Source organism: Microcaecilia unicolor, chromosome 1 (genome assembly GCF_901765095.1).
Source record: "Microcaecilia unicolor chromosome 1, aMicUni1.1, whole genome shotgun sequence".
Classification (NCBI taxonomy): Eukaryota; Metazoa; Chordata; class Amphibia; order Gymnophiona; family Siphonopidae; genus Microcaecilia; species Microcaecilia unicolor.
The window spans coordinates 759985995-760008379 of NC_044031.1; the positions used below are offsets into that span (position 1 = coordinate 759985995).

At 43.2% G+C, this 22385-nt stretch overlaps 1 protein-coding gene across 1 annotated transcript in view; it reads right to left on the reverse strand.

Moving 5' to 3' along the window:
• Positions 1-22385, reverse strand: part of PCSK6 (proprotein convertase subtilisin/kexin type 6) — a gene marked incomplete in the record, with an annotated part of 362327 nt that overhangs the window by 110854 nt on the left and 229088 nt on the right. The window contains 2 exon segments of the mRNA XM_030189752.1: positions 10356-10481; positions 18827-19015. Of these exon segments, the coding sequence (XP_030045612.1) occupies positions 10356-10481; positions 18827-19015 (315 nt within the window).

Below are 22385 nucleotides of genomic sequence, written 5' to 3' on the forward strand. Positions count from 1 at the left end.
TCTAAATAAGGGTGGAGTATAATTTCCTCTTTGGATAAGATGGCTACTACCATCACCTCTCGAAACGTACGTAGTGTTGTGGCCAGTCTGAAAGTAGAACACAAAACTGGAAATGCTTCCCAAGATCATGAACCTCAAGTAATGTTGATGAGACTTCCATATAGGAATGCATAGTAAGCATAGGAAAGGTTGACGCATGCATTAGTTTGTATTTTAGACCTTTGCAGTTGGGAAAGTGAAAGATTGAAGAATGTGCGGGATGATTTTTTAGCATTCCTGGGTGGTAGGTCTATCAGGTCTGACATTTAGGCTGGGGCATCCCCGTGAATGATTTTGTGAACTAGGGAGCATATCTTGAATGTGATCGTTCTTTGATTGGAGCCAGTGTAGCTCCCTACATAACTCAAGCCTGCTGAAGCTCCAAAAAGAAGTCTACTGCTCCAGAGCACCAGCTAATGCGGCCCCCACCCGCAGACACCAAAAAGAGTCTTTGTCACCCCCCGAAAGGTAAAAAATAATTTAACCTCGGGTTATAGTTCTGACAGTTCCTCTGTGTACATCTGTATGCTGATTGTTTGTTTAAGGTACACCAATATGGCGTTTCACGGGGAGATGGCTTCAACTTTTTTACGTCATTTTATTTATTTTATTTATAGCATTTATACCCCGCTCTTTCCCGCTCGATAGCAGGTTCGTGCAGCTTACAAGGTATGGTACAGAGTATCACAGAGAAATACAAGCATCACAGAGATAACCCAGTTATAGAGAGTAGGACAATAGACGATACGATACTGGGGGAGAGGATTGGAATTTGGGCTGCAGTGATGTGGATGTGGATTAGATTTAAGAATTAGTTGGGTTGTTAGGGTAGGCTTGTTTGAAGAGGTACTTTTTCAGCAGCTTCCGGAAGGGTAGATGTTCATTGGTTGTTCGGATGTAACATAACATAGTAGATGACGGCAGAAAAAGACCTGCATGGTCCATCCAGTCTGCCCAACAAGATAAATGTGTCGAGGTATTGCGTTCCAGAGTTGCTGCCTATAACGGAGAAGTTGGATGCGTAGTAGGTTTTGTATTTGAGGCCTTTGCAATTGGGGAGATGAAGGTTGAGATATGTTCGAGAAGATTTGCCCGTTCCTGACTGGTAGGTCGATCAATTCGTCATGTAGCATGGAGATTCACCATGGAGGATTTTGTGGATCATTGTGTGGGCTTTGAAGTTTATGCGTTCCTTGATAGGGAGCCAGTGGAGTTTTTCACGTAGTGGTGTTGCACTTTCAAATCGTGATTGCCAAAAATGAGTCTGGCTGCGTGTTTTTGGGCGGTTTGGAGTTTTTTCATGATTTGGGCTTGGCAACCGATGAGATGCTGTTGCAGTAGTCAGCATGGATGAATACTGTGGATTGTACTAGATTCCGAAAAGTTTTCTGCAGGAGGAATGGTTTTACTCTTTTCAGTACCCACATCAATGGAGGGTTAAGTGACTTGCCCAAGGTCACAAGAGCAAGTGCTCTAACCCCCTAGGCTACTCCTCCCATGTAAGGGAGGGGGGGGACTTGTTTAGGTTTCAAAGAACTGGAGACGACTCAGAGATCTTTTCACTAACAATGTTTTACTCATGTACACATAATAAGTGTTTTCTACCAAGGTACAGACTATTTGCTACAACTGGACAATGTACTTGGTGTGGGGGTGGGTGGGGTTACGGAATTATGCTGTTCTGATCTGTAAACCGTTCAGGTGGTCTTCCGATTAAGAGGTATATTAAGATTTTAATAAACTTGAAACTTATGTGTAAACACTTGTTCATAGTCGTTTAAGACTGTTTCATGCTATCTTTCTCTTCCCAAAGACTGCTTCATAATAATCCATCAGTACTTCTAATTACTAGTATCACCCATTATCCTTTCCTTTAATTGTTTTTAGTCTCATGCATTACACCAATGGTCTCTAATGTTTCTCGTACCTCAAACGAACACTATCTGCTTTTGTCTCACCTAGAACGTAACCGCACTGAACCCCGAAAAAGGGGATATTAGCGGTATACAAGAATTGAATCTTGTTTGTGTTTTTAAAATTCAATACAAAGGTTTAAACATAAATATTAATGCATATTAGCACATCAGCTCTTAAGCTTGTAAGCCCTCTAGGGACAGGGAAAAACCCATGGTACTGAATGTAACCCCACTTCAGCTACTAAAAAAAGGATATGAGCTTGTCACTGTCATTGGGTCCACTTGAAATGAACGGTGAATTGCATCTGATTTCCTCAGATAAGTGCCTGCATCAGTTCAAAATCACCATCACAAACAGTGTTAAGCAGGAGTTGAACGGGTAGATGTGAAGCGTCTGTTTACGCTTTCCAAAAATACTAGGACTAGGGGGCATGCGATGAAGCTACATGTAGTATATATTCAAAATGAATCGTAGAAATGTTTTCTTCTCAACATGAAATTAAACTCTGGAATTCGTTGCCAGAGAATGTGGTAAAGGCTGTTAGCTTAACGAGTTTAAAAACACGGTTTGGACGGCTTCCTAAAGGAAATGTCCATAGGCCATTATTAAACAGACTTGGGGAAACTCCGCTATTTCTGGGATAAGGATATAGAATGTATTGTACTGTTTTGGATCTTGCCAGGTATTTGTGACCTGGATTGGACACTGTTGGAACAGGATGCTGAGCTTGATGGACCTTTGCTTTGTCCCAGTGTGGCAACACTTATGTACTATGTGCTTGGGATTCTGAATGGAATCTTGCTACTCTTTGGGGTTCCACATGGAATGTTGCTACACTTTGAAATTCTGCATGGAACCTTGTTATTCTTTAGAATTCTAGAATCTTGCTATTCTTTGGGGTTCTACGTGGAATGTTGCTACTATTGGGTACTTGTGACCTGGATTGGCATTGTTGGAAAGGATGCTGGGTGCTGAGACCTTTGGTCTTTCCCAGTATGCAATACTTACGTACTTAATGTACTCCAACACTGAGAAGAAGCTGAACTTCTCTCTCACGGTTAAAGCAGTATGGAGACACACGAGTAGGACAGTGGTGTGACACACCCAAGCTGTACCAGTTCTGCAGTTGGATGAAGACACACTGGTATTCAGAGAACTAAAATTCCATTTTTAAGAAACAATGGATAGTTCGAATATGCTGCACCTCTGAATATCAAATGAAAGTGTGCTGCAGGCAGCTGTAAGTCACCGACCCATTCGTCATACCTAATGAAGTGGCAAACTATGCAAACACACGTATCAGTTTCCATACATAACCATCAATTTTCTATCAATCTACTGCAGAACCTCATTCTACACTTAACACAATCTTTATATTGTAAGGAATAGTGAAACTTCCCCCCAAATGACAATTGGACTATAGAATCTCATGGTAGCTGGCGATACGGTCATTCAGACCTCTGAGCAACTCCACAAAGGCCAATGCGCACTGGGTGGGGGGGGGGGGGGGGGGGGGGGGGAGATCCTTTTACTAAGCTATTTATATTTGTTACATTTGTATCCCACATTTTCCCACCTATTTGTAGGCTCAATGTGGCTTACATAGTGCCGGAGGGCATTTGCAGACTCCGTGAGAACAATACAAAGTGATGTTGTGGGTAAGATGAAGTTCATGTGGTAAGCCACAATAAGAATCGCAGAGCGGAAGAGTAGTGTTATGTTCATTCGTGCTTTAGTTTTCTTGTGTAGCTGAGGTCAGGCATTTATTTTTATTTTTGTTACATTTGTACCCCGCGCTTTCCCACTCATAGCAGGTTCAATGCGCTTACATGGAGCAATGGAGGGTTAGTGACTTGCCCAGTCACAAGGAGCTGCCTGTGCCTGAAGTGGGAATCGATCTCAGTTCCCCAGGACCAAAGTCCACCACCCTAACCACTAGGCCACTCCTCCACTGTGCTACTATTTCAGATTCTACATGGAATGTTGCATTCCACTAGCAACATTCCATGTAGAAGTCGGCCCTTGCAGATCACCAATGTGCCGCGCAGCAGGCTTCTGCTTCTGTGAGTCTGACGTCCTGCCATACGTGCAGGACATCAGACCAGAAACAGAAGCTTGCGCAGCCTTCTACATGGAATGTTGCTAGTGGAATAGCAACATTCCATGTAGAATCTCCAATAGTATCTATTTTATTTTTATTACATTTGTACCCTGCGCTTTCCCACTCATGGCAGGCTCAATGCGGCTTACATGGGGCAATGGAGGGTTAAGTGACTTGCCCAGAGTCACAAGGAGCTACCTGTATCTGAAGTGGGAATCGAACTCAATTCCTCAGTTCCCCAGCCGGCCCTTGCAGATCACCAATGTGGCCGCGCAGGCTTCTGCTTGTGAGTCTGACGTCCTGCACGGCCTTCTACATGGAATGTTGTGTGGAATAGCAACATTCCATGTAGAATCTCCAATAGTAGCAACATTCCATGTAGAATCTCCAATAGTAGCAACATTCCATGTAGAATCTCCAATATATCTATTTTATTTTTGTTACATTTGTACCCTGTGCTTTCCCACTCATGGCAGGCTCAATGCGGCTTACATGGGCAATGGAGGGTTAAGTGACTTGCCCAGAGTCACAAGGAGCTGCCTGTGCCTGAAGTGGGAATCGAACTCAGTTCCTCAGGACCAAAGTCCACCACCCTAACCACTAGGCCACTCCTCCACTTTAGGTTGGATTGGTAGGGTATGCCTTTTTAAACAGGGCGTTTTCATATTTTCTGGAAGTTTAGGCGGTCGTACGTCGTTTCAAGGATTTTGGTAGCGCATTCCACAGTTGTGTGCTTATCTAGGAAAAGCTGGATGCGTAGGTAGATTTGTATTTAAGTCCTTTACAGTTCGGTAAAGAGATTTAGATATGTTCGCGTTAATTCGGATGTGTTTCTGGTTGGTAAGTCGATTAAATCTGTCATGTATCCAGGGGCTTCGCTTTAGATAATTTTGTGAACCAGGGTGCAGATTTTGAAGGCGATGCGTTCTTTGATTGGGAGCCAGTGTAATTTTTCGCAGAGGGGTTTTGCACTTTCAAAACGCTTTTTTCCCAAATATAAGCCTAGCTGCCGTGTTTTGAGCGGTCTGAAGTTTCTTTAAGGTTTGTTCTTTGCATCCTGCATAGATTCCACTGCAATAATCTAAGTGGTTTATTACCATTGATTGTATCAGGTTGCGGAAAGTTTCCCTCAGGAAGAATTGTTTTATGCGTTTGAGTTTCCACATTGAGTGGAACATTTTCTTTGTAGTGGATTTCACTTGGCTCTCCAGTGTTAGGTTACGGTCCATTATAATGCCTAGGATTTTCAGGCTGTCTGAGATAGGGAGGGTGTAATCTGGGGTATCAATATTTGTGGGGTTGTCCGTGCTGTATTGGGATGAGAGGATGAGACAATGTGTTTTTTTTCTTATTGAGTTTATGGTGCTTATCTTAAAAATAAGCAGTGGATTTTCTCCAAGGCCATGTTAATAACGGCTTATGGACTTTCCTTTTAGGAAGCTATTCAAACCTTTTTTTAATCCCCACTAAGCTAACTGCTTTTACTACATTTTAAACAACACATTTTATAAGAACAGAGTTGCCATACTGGGACAGACCGAAAGTCCATCAAACCCAGCATCCCGTTTCCAACAGTGGCCAATCCAGCTTACAAGAACCTGGCAAAATCACAAAACAGTACAATACATTTTATGCTACCCATTCTAGAAATAAGCAGTGGATTTTCCCCAAGTTCATTGTAATAACTGTCTATGGACTTTTCCTTAGGAAGTATCCAACCTTTTTTAACCCTGCTAAGCTAACTGCTTTTACCACATTCTCTGGCAACAAATTCCAGAGTTTAATTACACGTTTAGTGAAGAAATATATTCTCGATTTGTTTTAAAATTACTTCTTTGTAGCTTCATTGTGTGCCCCCTAGTCCTAGTATAAGAAAGAAATATAGATTATATTATATTATAGGAAATTATTCGTTGTCACAAAAAGCAAAGTATTTCAAGAAATGATTATATCGTAACAATGTTATCTCTCCATATAATTTGTTCATCTGCGTCCCTGGATGGCTGACTGTCTAGGTTCGTACTGTATGCAAATGAGCTTACGTCAGCTCGCCTCCAGCGTTCCCTTCCCCTCAGTGTCCCGCCCTTGCGGAAAGATGAAATGATGTCAGAGAAGGGCGGGACACTGAGAGGGAAGGCAAGGGAAGGCTGGAGGAGACGCGAGCCAAGCCTGCCGCCGCTGACCTCAGGTATGGAGGGGAGGGGGAGATCGCTGGACATGGATGAGATGGGATGGGAGGGCAGAGGAGGGAATGGGAGAATCGTTGGACATGGACGTGAGGGCAGGGGAGAGAGACGAGAACACGCTTTGACGATAGCCTTCCTAGGGCCCATTTCATTGTTCCAAAGCGAGCGTTTTTGCTTGTCAATATAAGAGGGACATCAACGGTGAATACAGGAAATAGAGCCAACAAAACACCATATTTTCTCTACACAGATTATCTATTGGAGTATTCAGCCACTTGATATTTTTGATTTGAACCATGAGAATATTTGTCCACCAGAAAGTTAAGTTTAAAAGGTTTGCCAATTTCCAATTAGCAAGAATCATTTGTAATGTTAAAGCAATAAGAATATTGAATAAAATATTAAGGGAAGATGAAATTTGTAAAATTGATTTAATTTTATCCCAAAGTAAAGACCAGAAAGTACTGATTTATGGACATAACTATCTCATATGTAAAAGATTACCCAAGTGTGAACTGCATGCCAACACAATTTCTAGTACTAAGGCCTTCATGATCTAATTTACTTGGGGGCCATATGGCTTTATGTATTAAGAAATACATTGACTGAGTTAAGCTAGTGGATGAAGTAAGGGGAAAGGAAAAGGGGATGAGACTTGATATACTCACTTTCTCTGGTTATATTCAAAGTAGTTTACATAGTATATACAGGTACGTATTTGGGTTAAGTGACTTGCCCAGAGTCACAATTCCCACTGCAGCTTGTACATAAGTACATAAGTACATAAGTACATAATACATAAGTACATAAGTAGTGCCATACTGGGAAAGACCAAAGGTCCATCTAGCCCACATCCTGTCACCGAGTGGCCAATCCAGGTCAAGGGCACCTGGCACGCTCCCCAAACGTAAAAACATTCCAGACAAGTTATACCTAAAAATGAGGAATTTTTCCAGTCCATTTAATAGCGGTCTATGGACTTGTCCTTTAGGAATCTATCTAACCCCTTTTTAAACTCCGTCAAGCTAACCGCCCGTACCACGTTCTCCGGCAATGAATTCCAGAGTCTAATTACACGTTGGGTGAAGAAAAATTTTCTCCGATTCGTTTTAAATTTACCACACTGTAGCTTCAACTCATGCCCTCTAGTCCTAGTATTTTTGGATAGCGTGAACAGTCGCTTCACACCACCCGATCCATTCCACTCATTATTTTATACACTTCTATCATATCTCCCCTCAGCCGCTCTTCTCCAAGCTGAAAAGCCCTAGCCTTCTCAGCCTCTCTTCATAGGAAAGTCGTCCCATCCCCACTATCATTTTCGTCGCCCTTCGCTGTACCTTTTCCAATTCTACTATATCTTTTTTGAGATACGGAGACCAGTACTGAACACAATACTCCAGGTGCGGTCGCACCATGGAGCGATACAACGGCATTATAACATCCGCACACCTGGACTCCATACCCTTCCTAATAACACCCAACATTCTATTCGCTTTCCTAGCCGCAGCAGCACACTGAGCAGAAGGTTTCAGCGTATCATCGACGACGACACCCAGATCCCTTTCTTGATCCGTAACTCCTAACGCGGAACCTTGCAAGACGTAGCTATAATTCGGGTTCCTCTTACCCACATGCATCACTTTGCACTTGTCAACATTGACTTAATCTGCCTTGCACGCCCATTCTCCCAGTCTCGCAAGGTCCTCCTGTAATCGTTCACATTCCTTGTGACTCTGGGCAAGTCACTTAACCCTCCCCATTGCCTCAGGTTCAAAAACTTAGATTGTGAGCCCTCTGGGGACAGAGAAAGTACCTGCATATAATGTGTACAGCACTGCGTACATCTAGTAGCATTATAGAAATGATAGATAGTAGTACATAAGTAATGCCATACTGGGAAAAGACCAAAGGTCCATCGAGCCCAGCATCCTGTCCACGACAGCGGCCAATCCAGGTCAAGGGCACCTGGCAAGCTACCCAAACGTGCAAACATTTTATACAAGTTATTTCCGAAATTGTGGATTTTCCCAAGTCCATTTAGTAGTGGTCTATGGACTTGTCCTTTAGGAAACCGTCTAACCCCTTTTTAAACTCTGCCAAGCTAACTGCCTTCACTACATTCTCCGGAAACGAATTCCAGAGTTTAATTACGCATTGGGTGAAGAAAAATTTTGTCCGATTTGTTTTAAATTTACTACACTGTAGTTTCATCGCATGCCCCTAGTCCTAGTATTTTTGGAAAGCGTGAACAGACGCTTCACATCCACCTGTTCCACTCCACTCATTATTTTATATACCTCTATCATGTCTCCCCTCAGCCGTCTCTTCTCCAAGCTGAAAGCCCTAGCCTCCTTAGTCTTCCTCATAGGGAAGTCGTCCCATCCCCGCTATCATTTTTGTCGCCCTTCGCTGCACATTTTCCAGTTCTACTATATCTTTCTTGAGATGCGGCGACCAGTGGTAGTAGTCACCTTCTATACCTACCCCCTAACACGATCCTTTTTCTCTTCCCATACTTAATCTCTGTGCATTACTAATTATATCTGATATCCTGGAATTACAATGTCATAACAAAACTATGTAAGCCACATTGAGCCTGCAAATAGGTGGGAAAATGTGGGATACAAATGCAACAAATAGAGTATGAATCAAATCTCTCTCAATTTTTAACTAAAGATGATCAATGGAGGATTTGGAATAGGAAACCCACATAGCACCATATTGGAGAATGGCTGCCGAGTGATATACATAAAATCTGCAAAACAACACCTTCATTAGCTTTGGAAGCCTTCAATACGTTTAGGGCAATACGAGGTGTGTTTTATTTTGCCATAAATATTGGAAAATTTTTACGATCAATTTATTTGTAGAAAGGCTGAAGAGTCAATTTTGGTAACATGCTTAAATAATAGTTTGATAAAAAATCAGTGGTCCCCAGTAATACTTTGTAGTGGGGCAGCATAGAAGCAATTAAAAATGATGATTATATCAGTGATAAAGTGTGTTAGGATTGCTTTCATGTCTATTGCCATTAAGTGGTCCCCATCCTGATGAAAAAGGATCCTTAAGGATTTTAATTGGGAAGTGGACCATCTAAAATGAGCTTGTCCAAGATCTCACTGAGTTGTGATATCGTTAAGAGGCATTGCTTCAGATTTATCCCAATTTATACGACAACCAGCAAATGTGACAATGCAAGAAAGCATGTTAAATATTTGCATACTGTTACTTTTATCTCAACACCCCTGAGGAGAAGTTAGAAAAAAAATAGAAAAAAAAAATAAAAATAAATCAGTCAACAACAGACCCAGGATCACAATTTGGGGCCCCTGAACAAGGGATCCTTCATTTAGGCATCCTTATATCTGGGACCCCATGACCAAGCTCGATTCAAATATTTATTTATTTTATTTATTTATTTGCTGCACTTGTATCCCACATTTCCCCACCCATTTGCAGGCTCAATGTGGCTTACAAAATGTTACGACGACATTCACATTAATAGAATAAGAATTTCAGAATATAGATACAGATAAGGTGCATAAGATTATCATGGCAATCATATCCTCCCATACCCAGGCAGCCCAAGTTTGGGATCCCCACACCTAGGAGATCCAAGCTGGGGGCTTGTGCACCCTCCAGCCCACCCCCACTATTGTCCTTGGAGTCTTGAGAAATAAAAGGAGTAAGACATTGGGAGATGATAAATCTTCCAAGCATTTAGAGCATCAAGCCAGTCTGGTTTTCAAGATATCAACAATGAATAGTGTGCGATAGAGTTGAGTACAATGGAGGCTGTGCATGCAAGCTTATCTCATGCATATTCATTACCGGGTATCCTAAAAACCCGACTGACTGGGTGTCTCCCAAGGACTGGTTGAGAGCCCCTGCTCTAAATGCTTGGAAGATTAATCATATCCCAATGTCCTACTCCTTTTATTTCAAGAATCCAAGGGCACTGCAGAGTTCCAGACCAGGGCTACACTTTCCAACCAGCACCCTCTACGAGCTGAGCAAGCTTGCTTGACCGTTATTTCACTGAAGCACAGTCCAAGAAGAACACAAGAATGCGGAAGACAAGACAACACACATGCTCACCTTGCATTTCTGGATTGCGCAGGTGGGACGAATTATCATGGATTTCTAATGTCCATTCTCCCTCAGCCTTTTCTCCCCAGCAATGAACAGTCATGAATTCCCAGTTTTTGTATCCTTCACTTGAATGATCATAAGTTCTGCATTGAGAGATTGTTGAACAATGTCAATAAAGCCTATGCATATAAAAACAACAGCAGATGACGACATGGTATATGGTTTCTTCACAGTCTGAAGACTTTATTTTAAGCATAAGGCTCTTCCCTTTGGAAGGTCCCACGTCTTACAGCATTTTTTAAAATGTGCTTCAAATTTTATGACAGACATTTTTAAACAGACAGAAAATGATCCAGGATGCACACAAAAAAAAATCCATCTCAGCAAACAGCAAAAGCCACATCAACAGTGCACCTGAATTCCAGGGTAGAACATCACTTGCAGGTTTTATTTCAGATTTTTAGTTTATAACCTTGATCTTCAAGGTATTTTCATTGTTAGTGGTGGAGAACTGGACTGGAACCGGGTGTTGGATCATGTACTCAGCCTGCTTTTGATTGGGAGAAACAGATTTGCACTGTTGTCACAGGTCAACATCAACAGGACAAAAAGATGACCAGCATCTGCTGACCAGTCAACTGTGGTTCTCAGTGAATGGCTGCTGGTTTCTGCAGACCCTCTGGGAGAAGTCAAATTAAGGAGACTTTCAAATTAACTTCACAAAAAAACAAAACAAAACAACTAAATTTCAAAAGTCATTTTAATTACCTTTTCTGATAACAATATCCATCTTTAGCTCAACATAACCAACCCAAATGGCAAGTGGAGGAGTGGTCTAGTGGTTAGGGTGGTGGACTTTGATCCTGAGGAACTGAGTTCGATTCCCACTTCAGGCACAGGCAGCTCCTTGTGACTCTGGGCAAGTCACTTAACCCTCCATTGCCCCATGTAAGCCGCATTGAGCCTGCCATGAGTGGGAAAGCGCAGGGTACAAATGTAACAAAAATAAAATAGATACTATGGGAGATTCTACATGGAATGTTGCTACTATTGGAGATTCTACATGGAATGTTGCTATTCCACTAGCAACATTCCATGTAGAAGGCTGCGCAGGCTTCTGTTTCTGTGAGTCTGACGTCCTGCCATACGTGCAGGACGTCAGACTCACAGAAGCAGAAGCCTGCGCGGCCACATTGGTGATCTGCAAGGGCCGACTTCTAAATGGAATGTTGCTAGTGGAATAGCAACATTTCATGTAGAATCTCAAATAGTAGCAACAGTGGAGGAGTGGCCTAGTGGTTAGGGTGGTGGACTTTGGTCCTGAGGAACTGAGTTCGAGTTCAATTCCCACTTCAGGCACAGGCAGCTCCTAGTGACTCTGGGCAAGTCACTTAACCCTCCATTGCCCCATGTAAGCCGCATTGAGCCTGCCATGAGTGGGAAAGCGCAGGGTACAAATGTAACAAAAATAAAATAGATACTATTGGAGATTCTACACGGAATGTTGCTACTCTTTGAGATTCTACATGGAATGTTGCTATTCCACTAGCAACATTCCATGTAGAAGGCTGCGCAGGCTTCTGTTTCTGTGAGTCTGATGTCCTGCACGTATGTGTGCAGAAGCCTGCACGGCCACATTGGTGATCTGCAAGGGCCGACTTCGCTAGTGGAATAGCAACATTCCATGTAGAATCTCAAATAGTAGCAACAGTGGAGGAGTGGCCTAGTGGTTAGGGTGGTGGACTTTGGTCCTGAGGAACTGAGTTCGATTCCCACTTCAGGCACAGGCAGCTCCTTGTGACTCTGGGCAAGTCACTTAACCCTCCATTGCCCCATGTAAGCCGCATTGAGCCTGCCATGAGTGGGAAAGCGCGGGGTACAAATGTAACAACAACAACAAAAGCATTTATTTAATGGCGGTTGAATACTTAAAACAATCATTTTTACCTCCCATCTGGCTGAAAGGAGAAAGTCGTCTTCCAAAAGTCGCCGTTCTACAGGCACAGCACCTCTTCTTCCTGTTAAAGGAAAACTGCCATCAGCTCTGGCTGTACGCATGTGCGCTGTGGAAGGCAGGCAGGACACAACTAACAAACTACAATATTTTCCATTTTCAAAATTTTTGTTGTCACTCTTCAACATAAAGGGGTCCCCTTTTACAAAGGCGTGCTAGCGTTTTTAGCGCTAAAAGTAATCATGCGCTAAATTCTAGCGGCGCCCATATATTCCTACGGGCGTCTCTAGCATTTAGCATGGGCTAAAAACAGTTGCGTGCCTTTGTAAAAGACCCCTCCCCCATCCCCACAATGAGCTGCCGTGGAGAGCACCATTTATACTCAACCTCTGCTATGACGCTAGTGTAGAGTGCACTGAAATGACAGGGTCTCACTGTTTCTCTGTTTTGCAAGTGGAATGCTGATCTACATTTCAAAAGAAACAGGAAGAACAGAGGTGTGAAAAACTGCTACTCCATGGACTGAAGCCAGATACTGATCTCATGGTTATTGATCAAAATGGCTCCCTCCATCCTAACAGGCAGATGATCAAAAGCAAACGTCGGCACTAGAGGCTGTTAGCACCATACTAGCGCCGGCGTTTGCTACCACCCATGATCAGAGCCCTTGAGCATGTGAAACAACACGCTCGAGGGCTTATACAGTAGCATGCAATGCGCATGCTAAAACAGCGCTTAACGCATTCATCCTCAATGATCAGCGTCCAGCACACCAAAGATTGGGTCGCTAGCCGCGACAAACCCTACGCCAGCTCCGAAGCTGGCGTTAGGGTTGCAGATCATTGGGGAGGAATGGTGAGCCCTGTCCTCATTCCCCCCTACAGCAAACCTGCCAGCGAGGGCAGTTGAGGACGTCCAAAATTTGGACAGTTCTGCAATGGGCAGTTAAGGACGTCCAAAATCAGATGTTTCTATGAGAAAGACGTCTTTCTCATAGAAACATCCAATTTTGGACGTCCTTAACTGCCCATTGCAGAAACATCCAAACTTTGGACTTCCTCAACTGCCCCGTCGCTATACCTCCAACACCCCCACGAAATCTGGCAGTCCCTGCAACAGGGCAGTTGAGGCCGTCCATCTTCCGATTTAAAGATGGGCGTCCTTTCTCTTCCATTGGTCTCCATCCCAGACCTGTCAAACAAGTGCGGGAGGATTGCGCTGAGCGCATGCTCAGGCAAAATTCTCCCGCACTTCTACCCAATAATCAGAGATAATTGCGCTGCTTAAATTTGCATGCATTATCTCTGATCATAGGTCTAACAGAACTATTTTAGAGCGCTGTTTGGAACAGCGCGGGGCTTTTGATCATCTGCCTTTAAATGAGGAGTATATTAAAGGAACACCATCAGCAGTGGCCCACTGGACATCGCTTAGGAGTGAGGTTCATTCTTGTCAGAGTATGTGCAAAACTAACCCACTTGGAGAAATTGCCCGAGTGACATGAAACTTGAAAAAAATAAAATAAAAAATAAACCCAGTCTCTATCCTAATGGTATTATGTCATGTCATTTTATTGAGGCTTTGCATTCTCTCTTGTTTAAATGTACTTGCATTTATATATCACTCTGGAGTGTTTGTGGAAAAGTAGCAGGATTGGATTACGTACTACATGCATATATATATAAATTTTTTTTGTTGTTTCCACATTGTGGTCCTAAACAAACAGCAATCGTTACGTTCCAACACCAGAAGATTCTTTCTAGTGTCGGGCAAAACTTTGAATCTAGAAAATATTTTTAGTTTGATTTCACAGTTATGTTGCTATTTACCTTCCATAACCCACATGTCCGAGTTGATGGCAATTCTCCTTCCACAGCCCTGGCCTTCCAAGCTCAAAACGCCTAACTCACCTCAGATCACCACCAAAGGAACCCCTTCCACCACTACAACATCTTTATACTTATAAATTCATTATTAGGATTTATGATTTAAGATCAACAGCACTAAATTTCAAATCAGTGGGGTCTAACATACTTTGGGATTCTTTACCAAGCTGCGGGAAAAAGGGCCCTGTGCTTGCAGCGGGGGGGGGGGGGGGGGGCGGCGTTTTTCCCATGCATCAGCGCCCTTTTTACCTAAGCGGGTAAAAAGCCCCCAGATAAACATGGCCATGAACTCTTACCACATGGCCATGTGGTGAAAGAACACTTACCGAGTGGCCATGTCTTACCGCATGGCTATGTGGTAAAAGAACTCTTACCACGTGGCCATGTGGTAAAAGAACACTTACCGCGTGGCCATGTGTGTAAAAGAACACTTACCGATGGCCATGTCTTACTGCGTGGCTATGTGGTAAAAAGAACTCTTACCACGTGGCATGTGGTGAAAGAACTCTTACCGCGTGGCCATGTGGTAAAAGAACACTTACTGAGTGGCCATGTCTTACTGCGTGGCTATGTGGTAAAAGAACTCTTACACGTGGCCATGTGGTGAAAGAACTCTTACCGCGTGGCCATGTGGTAAAAGAACACTTACCAAGTGGCCATGTCTTACTGCGTGGCTATGTGGTAAAAGAACTCTTACCACGTGGCCATGTGGTGAAAGAACTCTTACCGCGTGGCCATGTGGTAAAAGAACACTTACCGAGTGGCCATGTCTTACTGCGTGGCTATGTGGTAAAAGAACTCTTACCACGTGGCCATGTGGTGAAAGAACTCTTACCGCGTGGCCATGTGGTAAAAGAACACTTACTGAGTGGCCATGTCTTACTGCGTGGCTATGTGGTAAAAGAACTCTTACCACGTGGCCATGTGGTGAAAGAACTCTACCACCGCGTGGCCATGTGGTAAAAGAACACTTACTGAGTGGCCATGTCTTACTCTGCGTGGCTATGTGGTAAAAGAACCTTACCACGTGGCCATGTGGTGAAAGAACTCTTACCCGGCAGTGGCCATGTGGTAAAGAACTCTTATCGCGTGGCCTGTGGTAAAAGAACACTTACCGAGTGGCCATGTCTTACCGCGTGGCTATGTGGTAAAAAGAACTCTTACCGCGTGGCCATGTGGTCAAAGAACTCTTACCGCGTGGCCATGCGGCGGGGAGCCCTTACCGTCACCCACTGAGGTGGCGATAAGGCCTCCCGCAGTAACCGGGCATCTTGCGGTGATGCCCAATTACCGGGGGGGGGGGGGGTTGCACACGCTCAGGGTGGAACTACCGCCGGCAGCTGCATTGGGCCAGCAGTTGTCCCAATTTAGCGTTTGGTACGTTTGCGTTGGGCTTATCGACATTTGTAAAGACCCCCTTTGTTTTTTATTATTCACACATATCATCTTCTTGGTCCTCAGTATTCTGCTGGAACCCCCAGAATTTGTTTTCAGGTTTTTTTTTTTTCTGGAGACGCCAAGACTTTCTGAACTTCAGATATTCTAAATTATTTCTTTCTCCAGCAAAAAAAAAAAAAAAAAAAATCAATCACTCCCAAAAAGCCAAAGAAATGTTAAGTTATGCTTCAAAAGCCCTTGAGAGTTTTAATGCCAAAAGAATACAGAACTGAGATAAGCATACTCTAATCCCAAAAAGTAAGGAACCTTGATTTCTCACTAAACCACTGCAAATTCTTTACTTGCCTCCTAGAAATAACCACTGAAAATTGGAGCCTGCACACGTCAACAATTTAAAAAAACAAAACAAAAAAAAAACAATCACCACAATCAATTGGAAAACACAAGTTACACGTGACAATGTACAAACATCAAATCCTTATAATGAAATGTATTCTAAGTGAAAATCAGAACCTATGGGACAAACCAGGTCTTTACTAGAATATATAAAGAGTTTTAGTATTCTCAGATGAAGCAACAGTGAATCAGTCAGGAAACCAGTACCCACAGATGTGCATTTGGGACACGCAAAGGAGAATAAAAGACAGATCAGAATCACTTCTTTCCTGAAGCCCAAAGTTTGTAATTGAAGGCAGCACCTTGGTGCACAACCTTAGCTGAAAGTGTTGCACAAGAATCGTACCCTGCTGTCCTGGCTTTGCTCTCTTTCCTAAAAACACACTCACCTGCACAGCAGGGCATGGCTGCTGACCATTTAGGTCTTGGGTGGTGTGCTCCATGCATTCATCATGGGGTATCCTTCTCCTCCCATGAACGCTGTGCTGGATGAGGTAGCTGCATAGACCGTTTGCCTATCATGTATCACCCCTTCAAATGCTACGTGAAGTATTTTTTTTTTTGTTACATTTGTACCCCGCGCTTTCCCACTCATGGCAGGCTCAATGCGGCTTACATGGGGCAATGGAGGGTTAAGTGACTTGCCCAGAGTCACAAGGAGCTGCCTGTGCCTGAAGTGGGAATCGAACTCAGTTCCCCAGGACCAAAGTCCACCACCCTAACCACTAGGCCACTCCTCCACACGTATTTATTTTATTCATTATTTAGATTTTTGTTCACACCTTTTTCAGTAGTAGCTCAAGGTGAGCTACATTCAGGTACACTGGGTATTTCTCTGTCCCAGGGGGGCTCACAATCTAAGTTTGTACCTGAGGCAATGGAGGGTTAAGTGACTTGCCCAAGATCACAAGAAGCAGCAGTGGGATTTGAACCGGCCATCTCTGGAGTGCAAGACCAGTGCTCTAACCACTAGGCCACTCCTCCACTCCATATAGAATGCCTGCATGCCTTCCAAGGTTAGAGATACAGTTTTTACCAGTTTGGTGAAGCCTGAACCTTTACACCAGCTGGTACCTATCCGCCCTTGAGGCAGCTGTATTGGCAAAACATGGCCATGTTGGGTGCATTTGTTTAAATCTGGGAGCTACGGAGTGGTGAATAAAGACTTTTTGTTCCTATATTGAAAGACCTTCTATGTAGGCATTGAAAGAATGCCATAGGGATTTTAAGAGGTCATGCCATAAATAGATATAATAATTTCAAGAGAAGCATCATCTTAATGGCATTTATTCTTCCCAGCTAAGAGATATTGAGACCCTCCCATCTATTAATATCTCCAAACAATTCATATTTTAACAGGGAAATTAGCAACATAAAGATCCTGAATGTTAGAGGTTAACTCCACCCCCAAATGGTGTATATGATGGGGAGCCCAACGATATGGATGCCTCCTCTGTGATAGACATCAAATCCTTGGACAAGGTAATATTAAGAAGTTCTGATTTTGTCGTGTTAATTTTAAAACCAGACAGTGGTCCATAGCACCTTCGCTCCCCTTCTAAATTTTATTTATTTAGATTTTGCTCAAGGTGAGTTACATTCAGGTACTCTGGATATTTCTCTGTTCCAGGAGGACTCACAATCTAAGGCCATGATCCAAAGCCCCGTGCTGTTCCAAATAGCGCTAGAACAGCGCAGGGCTTTTCTGCATCGATGATCAAGATATTGCATGCAAATTTAAGCAGCGCAATTATCTCTGATCAAGGGGTAGAAGTGCGGGAGAATTGTACCTGAGCATGTGCTCAGCACTATTCCCGCACTTGTTTGACAGGTCTGGGCTGTCAAAAGCCCAAACCTGTCAAACACAGGGGCTGGAGGTCCATGGGACCACCAAGCCCTGACTACCCCTGCCCCGAGAAAGGCAAAACGGGGGCTGGAGGTCCGGTGGACCTCCGGTCCCCCGACGATCTCACCCCCCAAGTTCAGGGAGGGCTGGAGATCCGGTGGGTCTCCAGCCCCCCAAACTCCTAGAAAATATCAAGTGGCCGCTGCTGCCGGCCAAACCCTCTCCCACCCAGTGCATAATTAAACTCTGGAATTCGTTGCCGGAGAACGTGGTGAAGGCAGTTAGCTTGGCAGAGTTTAAAAAGGGGTTGGACAGTTTCCTAAAGGACAAGTCCATAAACCACTACTAAATGGACTTGGGAAAAATCCACAATTCCAGGAATAACATGTATAGAATGTTTGTACATTTGGGAAGCTCGCCAGGTGCCCTTGGCCTGGATTGGCCGCTGTCGTGGACAGGATGCTGGGCTCGATGGACCCTTGATCTTTTCCCAGTGTGGCATTACTTATGTAGTTATAAGTTCAAGTAGATCTCATTCAATGCTCACCCTGACCTAATTCTCTGGGTGTGCAATCAAAGAAATTGATCATTTGTCCTCTAATAAACCATGCTGCCATGGATTCTGCAACCTGCTCAATTCAAGAGGCTAAAGCTGTGAATTTATTTATAACAGGAATCAAGTGCTGTCTGGGAGAAAACACAAGAGAACAAACATCTGTTTTCTACAGCAGGGGAATGAGAAACCCATGCTGAATGAAAACTTATGTCACAAAAGCAGGAAATAATTTATCAAAACCTAACAATAATCCTTTCAAAATGTACAGCCCAGCACAAAACAAAATGTTCAACCTCAAAGTCTTGCGAGAAGAATCCCAAACCTGTCACACTGTTCCAACATAGTCTTATACAGGACTTTGCTGCCAAATCTCTTGCCTTGTTTCTGAGTCTTTTCCGTTACTAAAAAAAAATATTGTACAATGTGAAAGCTGAGATCCAGGCCTCATTTACCTTCTTGCTAAGAGCTGAGACTTGGTTCCTGAAGGCGAGGTTAGGTAAATCTGTAGGTCCCCACGTCGAGGATGCTGTATAGACAGCTTTACGACGACGTGTTCCAAGTAAGCCACGTGCTGGTCGAAACTGTCTGCGCACGCGTCGGTCAGAGTGCTTGTCTGAACAGGCTGTGCCGCACGGATAGACCTGCAGGATAAGAAAGCAACGTTTGGGTCAGAAGCAGCTTTGCTCTACACAAAGGATTAATACATCAATTAATGGTGGCGGTCACTGTTAATACCGGACGGAAAAAGCCACGACAACATAGGAGGGTGGATGATTTGTTCAAATATTTCAAAAACTACAAAAGCAATATTAATGTTGACGTGGCTTTCCTCTTCTTGTAACTAGGGCTCTTCTGACTACGGTGTTTTACAACAGCAAGAAAACCAACAATACTTAGCCGAGATTGGGAGGCGGGGCTGGTGTTTGGGTGGCGGGGCTAGTTCTGGGCAAGACTTCTACGGTCTGTGTCCTGAAAATGGCAGATACAAATCAAGGTAAGGTATACACAAGAAGTAGCACATATGAGTTTATCTGTTGGGCAGACTAGATGGACCGTGCAGGTCTTTTCTGCCGTCATCTACTATGTTACTATGGTACACTGGCCATTCTGCTTATTTAATTTACTCCCCCCCCCCCTTTTTTTTTTTTAAATCACTTCTAAGCGGATGGCATGTTCCATGCACTTTATGCTGCTGTAGATGCAGTCATCAACTGAAGTTGATTTCTATGCTGTAATGAAATGGGTAGCTAATCATGGTTTTTATCCATAAACTTTAAAATGATAAAGGTATTGTTTCTCCCCCTGGTTCCTCCTTTCATCCACCTGCAACACAAAGTGAAGGATTTGCATTTGATAGCATAACCTCGGTTCATTATCTCAGTGTGACCCCCGACCAACAATAACCTTACATTCTCAGATGAACAGGGTGACATGAACATCATTTCATTATTTATTAGGATTTATTTACCGCCTTTCTGAAGGAACTCACTCAAGGCGGAGTGGAGGAGTGGCCTAGTGGTTAGGGCGGTGGACTTTGGTCCTGGAGAACTGAGGAACTGAGTTCAATTCCCACTTCAGGCACAGGCAGTTCCTTGTGACTCTGGGCAAGTCACTTAACCCTCCATTGCCCCATGTAAGCCATTGAGCCTGCCATGAGTGGGAAAGCGTGGCACAAATGTAATTAAAATAAAAATAAAACAGATCAAACATGAGCAAGAGGCAATTACAGCAGTAAAATATTCAAACAACAATATGAAGTATGGCATAGTATACTATTTACAATGTCAACACAATAGAACATTTTAATTGATAGTGAAGGGTAAAGCAAAGATGGAACATACAGATAAGTAAGAGAGTAAGAGGAGTTAGAAAATAAGGTGACTAATTTAATGAAAGGTGCACATGAGGTCAGAGAGATGGTTCAACATTATCTCGGGTAGGAGTGTGTGTGTGTGTCTGTGTCTGTGTCTGTGTCTGTGTCTGTGTGTGTGTGTGTGTGTGTGGTGTGTGTGTGTGTGTGTGTGTGTGTGTGTGTGTGTGTGTGTGTGTGTGTGTGTGTGTGTGTGTGTGTGGTGTGTGTGTGTGTTGTGTGTGTGTGGTGTTGTGTGTGTGTGTGTGTGTGGTGTGTGTGTGTGTGTGTGTGTGTGTGTGTTGTGTGTGTGTGTGTGTGTGTGGTGGTGTGTGTGTGTGTGTGTGTGTGTGTGTGTGTGTGTGTGTTAAGCTAACTGCTTTTACAACATTCTCTGGCAACAAATTCCAGACTTTAATTACATGTTGAGTGAAGAAATATTTTCTCTGATTCATTTTAAATTTACTACTTTGTAGCTTCATTGCATGCCCTGCTAAGCTAACCGCCTTTACCACATTTTTGTCACCCATCTCTGTACCTTTTCTAATTCCACTATATCTTTTTTGAGATGCGGCGACCAGAACTGAACACAACATAATACAAAGGCATTATAACGTGTTATAAACAGCCCCCAGATAACCTGAGAACCTATACCAAAAAGGACTTACAAAATTAGATTGGTGAAGCAAGTTTTAATTAATTTATTGTCAAAAATAGGAAATACACTTTTGCAAGAATGGGTGTCTCTGAAAGCAAGCAGGCAAACCCTTCCTTTAATACACTTTTGCAAGAATGGGTGTCTCTGAAAGCAAGCAGGCAAACCCTTCCTTAAGGTTTACAGATTATATATCCTTTACATTAGGTGTCTGCCCCTAAGTTTCTCATTGAATATTGATCACATTTACTCCCCTATACACACACACACACACTGCATCATTGCTAATTATCATATGACAGTCCCCTCTAAAACTTTCCATCGACCAAGCCTGATCCGCTGTCCATTATTACTTCTGCTCGGTTTGCATTTTCTTATCTTCATACTTCCATGTGAGAGCTCTACCTTAGTAGTCTCACACATGGCATGTTTCTGGGCAGACTGGATGGACCGTGCAGCTCTTTTTCTGCCGTCATCTACTATGTATGTTACCTTCTCCCCTCTCTTCTATTCCCTTTGTTTACAGTTTATCTTGCAGATGTTCAATCATGGTCTCATGCCTGGCTACATTTTATAATGTGGTAATCTCTACTAGAAACGGCCTACACAAATATAGTTAGAGCCAACTAACATTCTATCTTTGCAATTATGTTAAGTGAAAAGCAATTATTTACATATTTCTCACATAACGTCCTCATTTTTGTCTTCCATTCCTTTCCTAATAATACCTAACATTCTATTTGCTTTCTTAGCTGCCGCCGCACACTGAACAGAGGGTTTCAACGTATGATCAACGACGCCGCCGAGATCCCTTTCTTGGTTAGTGATTCCTAACGTGGAACCTTGCATGATGTAGCTATAGTTCGGGTTCCTCTTTCCCACATGCATCACTTTGCACTTGCTCACATTAAACGTCATCTGCCATTTAGACGCCCAGTCTCCCAGTCTCGTAAGGTCCTCTTGTAATTACTCACAATCCTCTAGCGATTTAACAACTTTGAATAACTTTGTATCCCACACTACCTTTCCCATTTGTTTGCTCCCACCAGTTCCTTGTGCTTGGCACAGTCTCCCTATCTAGAGCAACTGCTTCCCTCTTTTGCCTCAGAGTATCATCTGGAGTGCACCAGAAAAACTTATTGGGCTTTTTAATTGGAACTCACTGCCCCCTGAGTTAAGGAGTGAATTGCACTGAAGACATATCTGTACACAAGAGCATATGGTGACCCCTCGACTTTGAGCCCAAACTAGAACTGCCATGAGGTGATGGTAGCATCCTACTTTTTCCTAACCTTCCCTCTCCTGCTAATTTTACTATGGATAAAATTCTATTTTGTTTGTTGCTTTTATTTTGTGTGCTTGTTTTGGGAGGTGGTCTGGGCACTACAAACAGTGTAATGCAAAAAAAAAAATATATATATATATTTTTTTTGTTACATTAGTACCCGCGCTTTCCCACTCATGGCAGGCTCAATGCAGCTTACATGGGGCAATGGAGGGTTAAGTG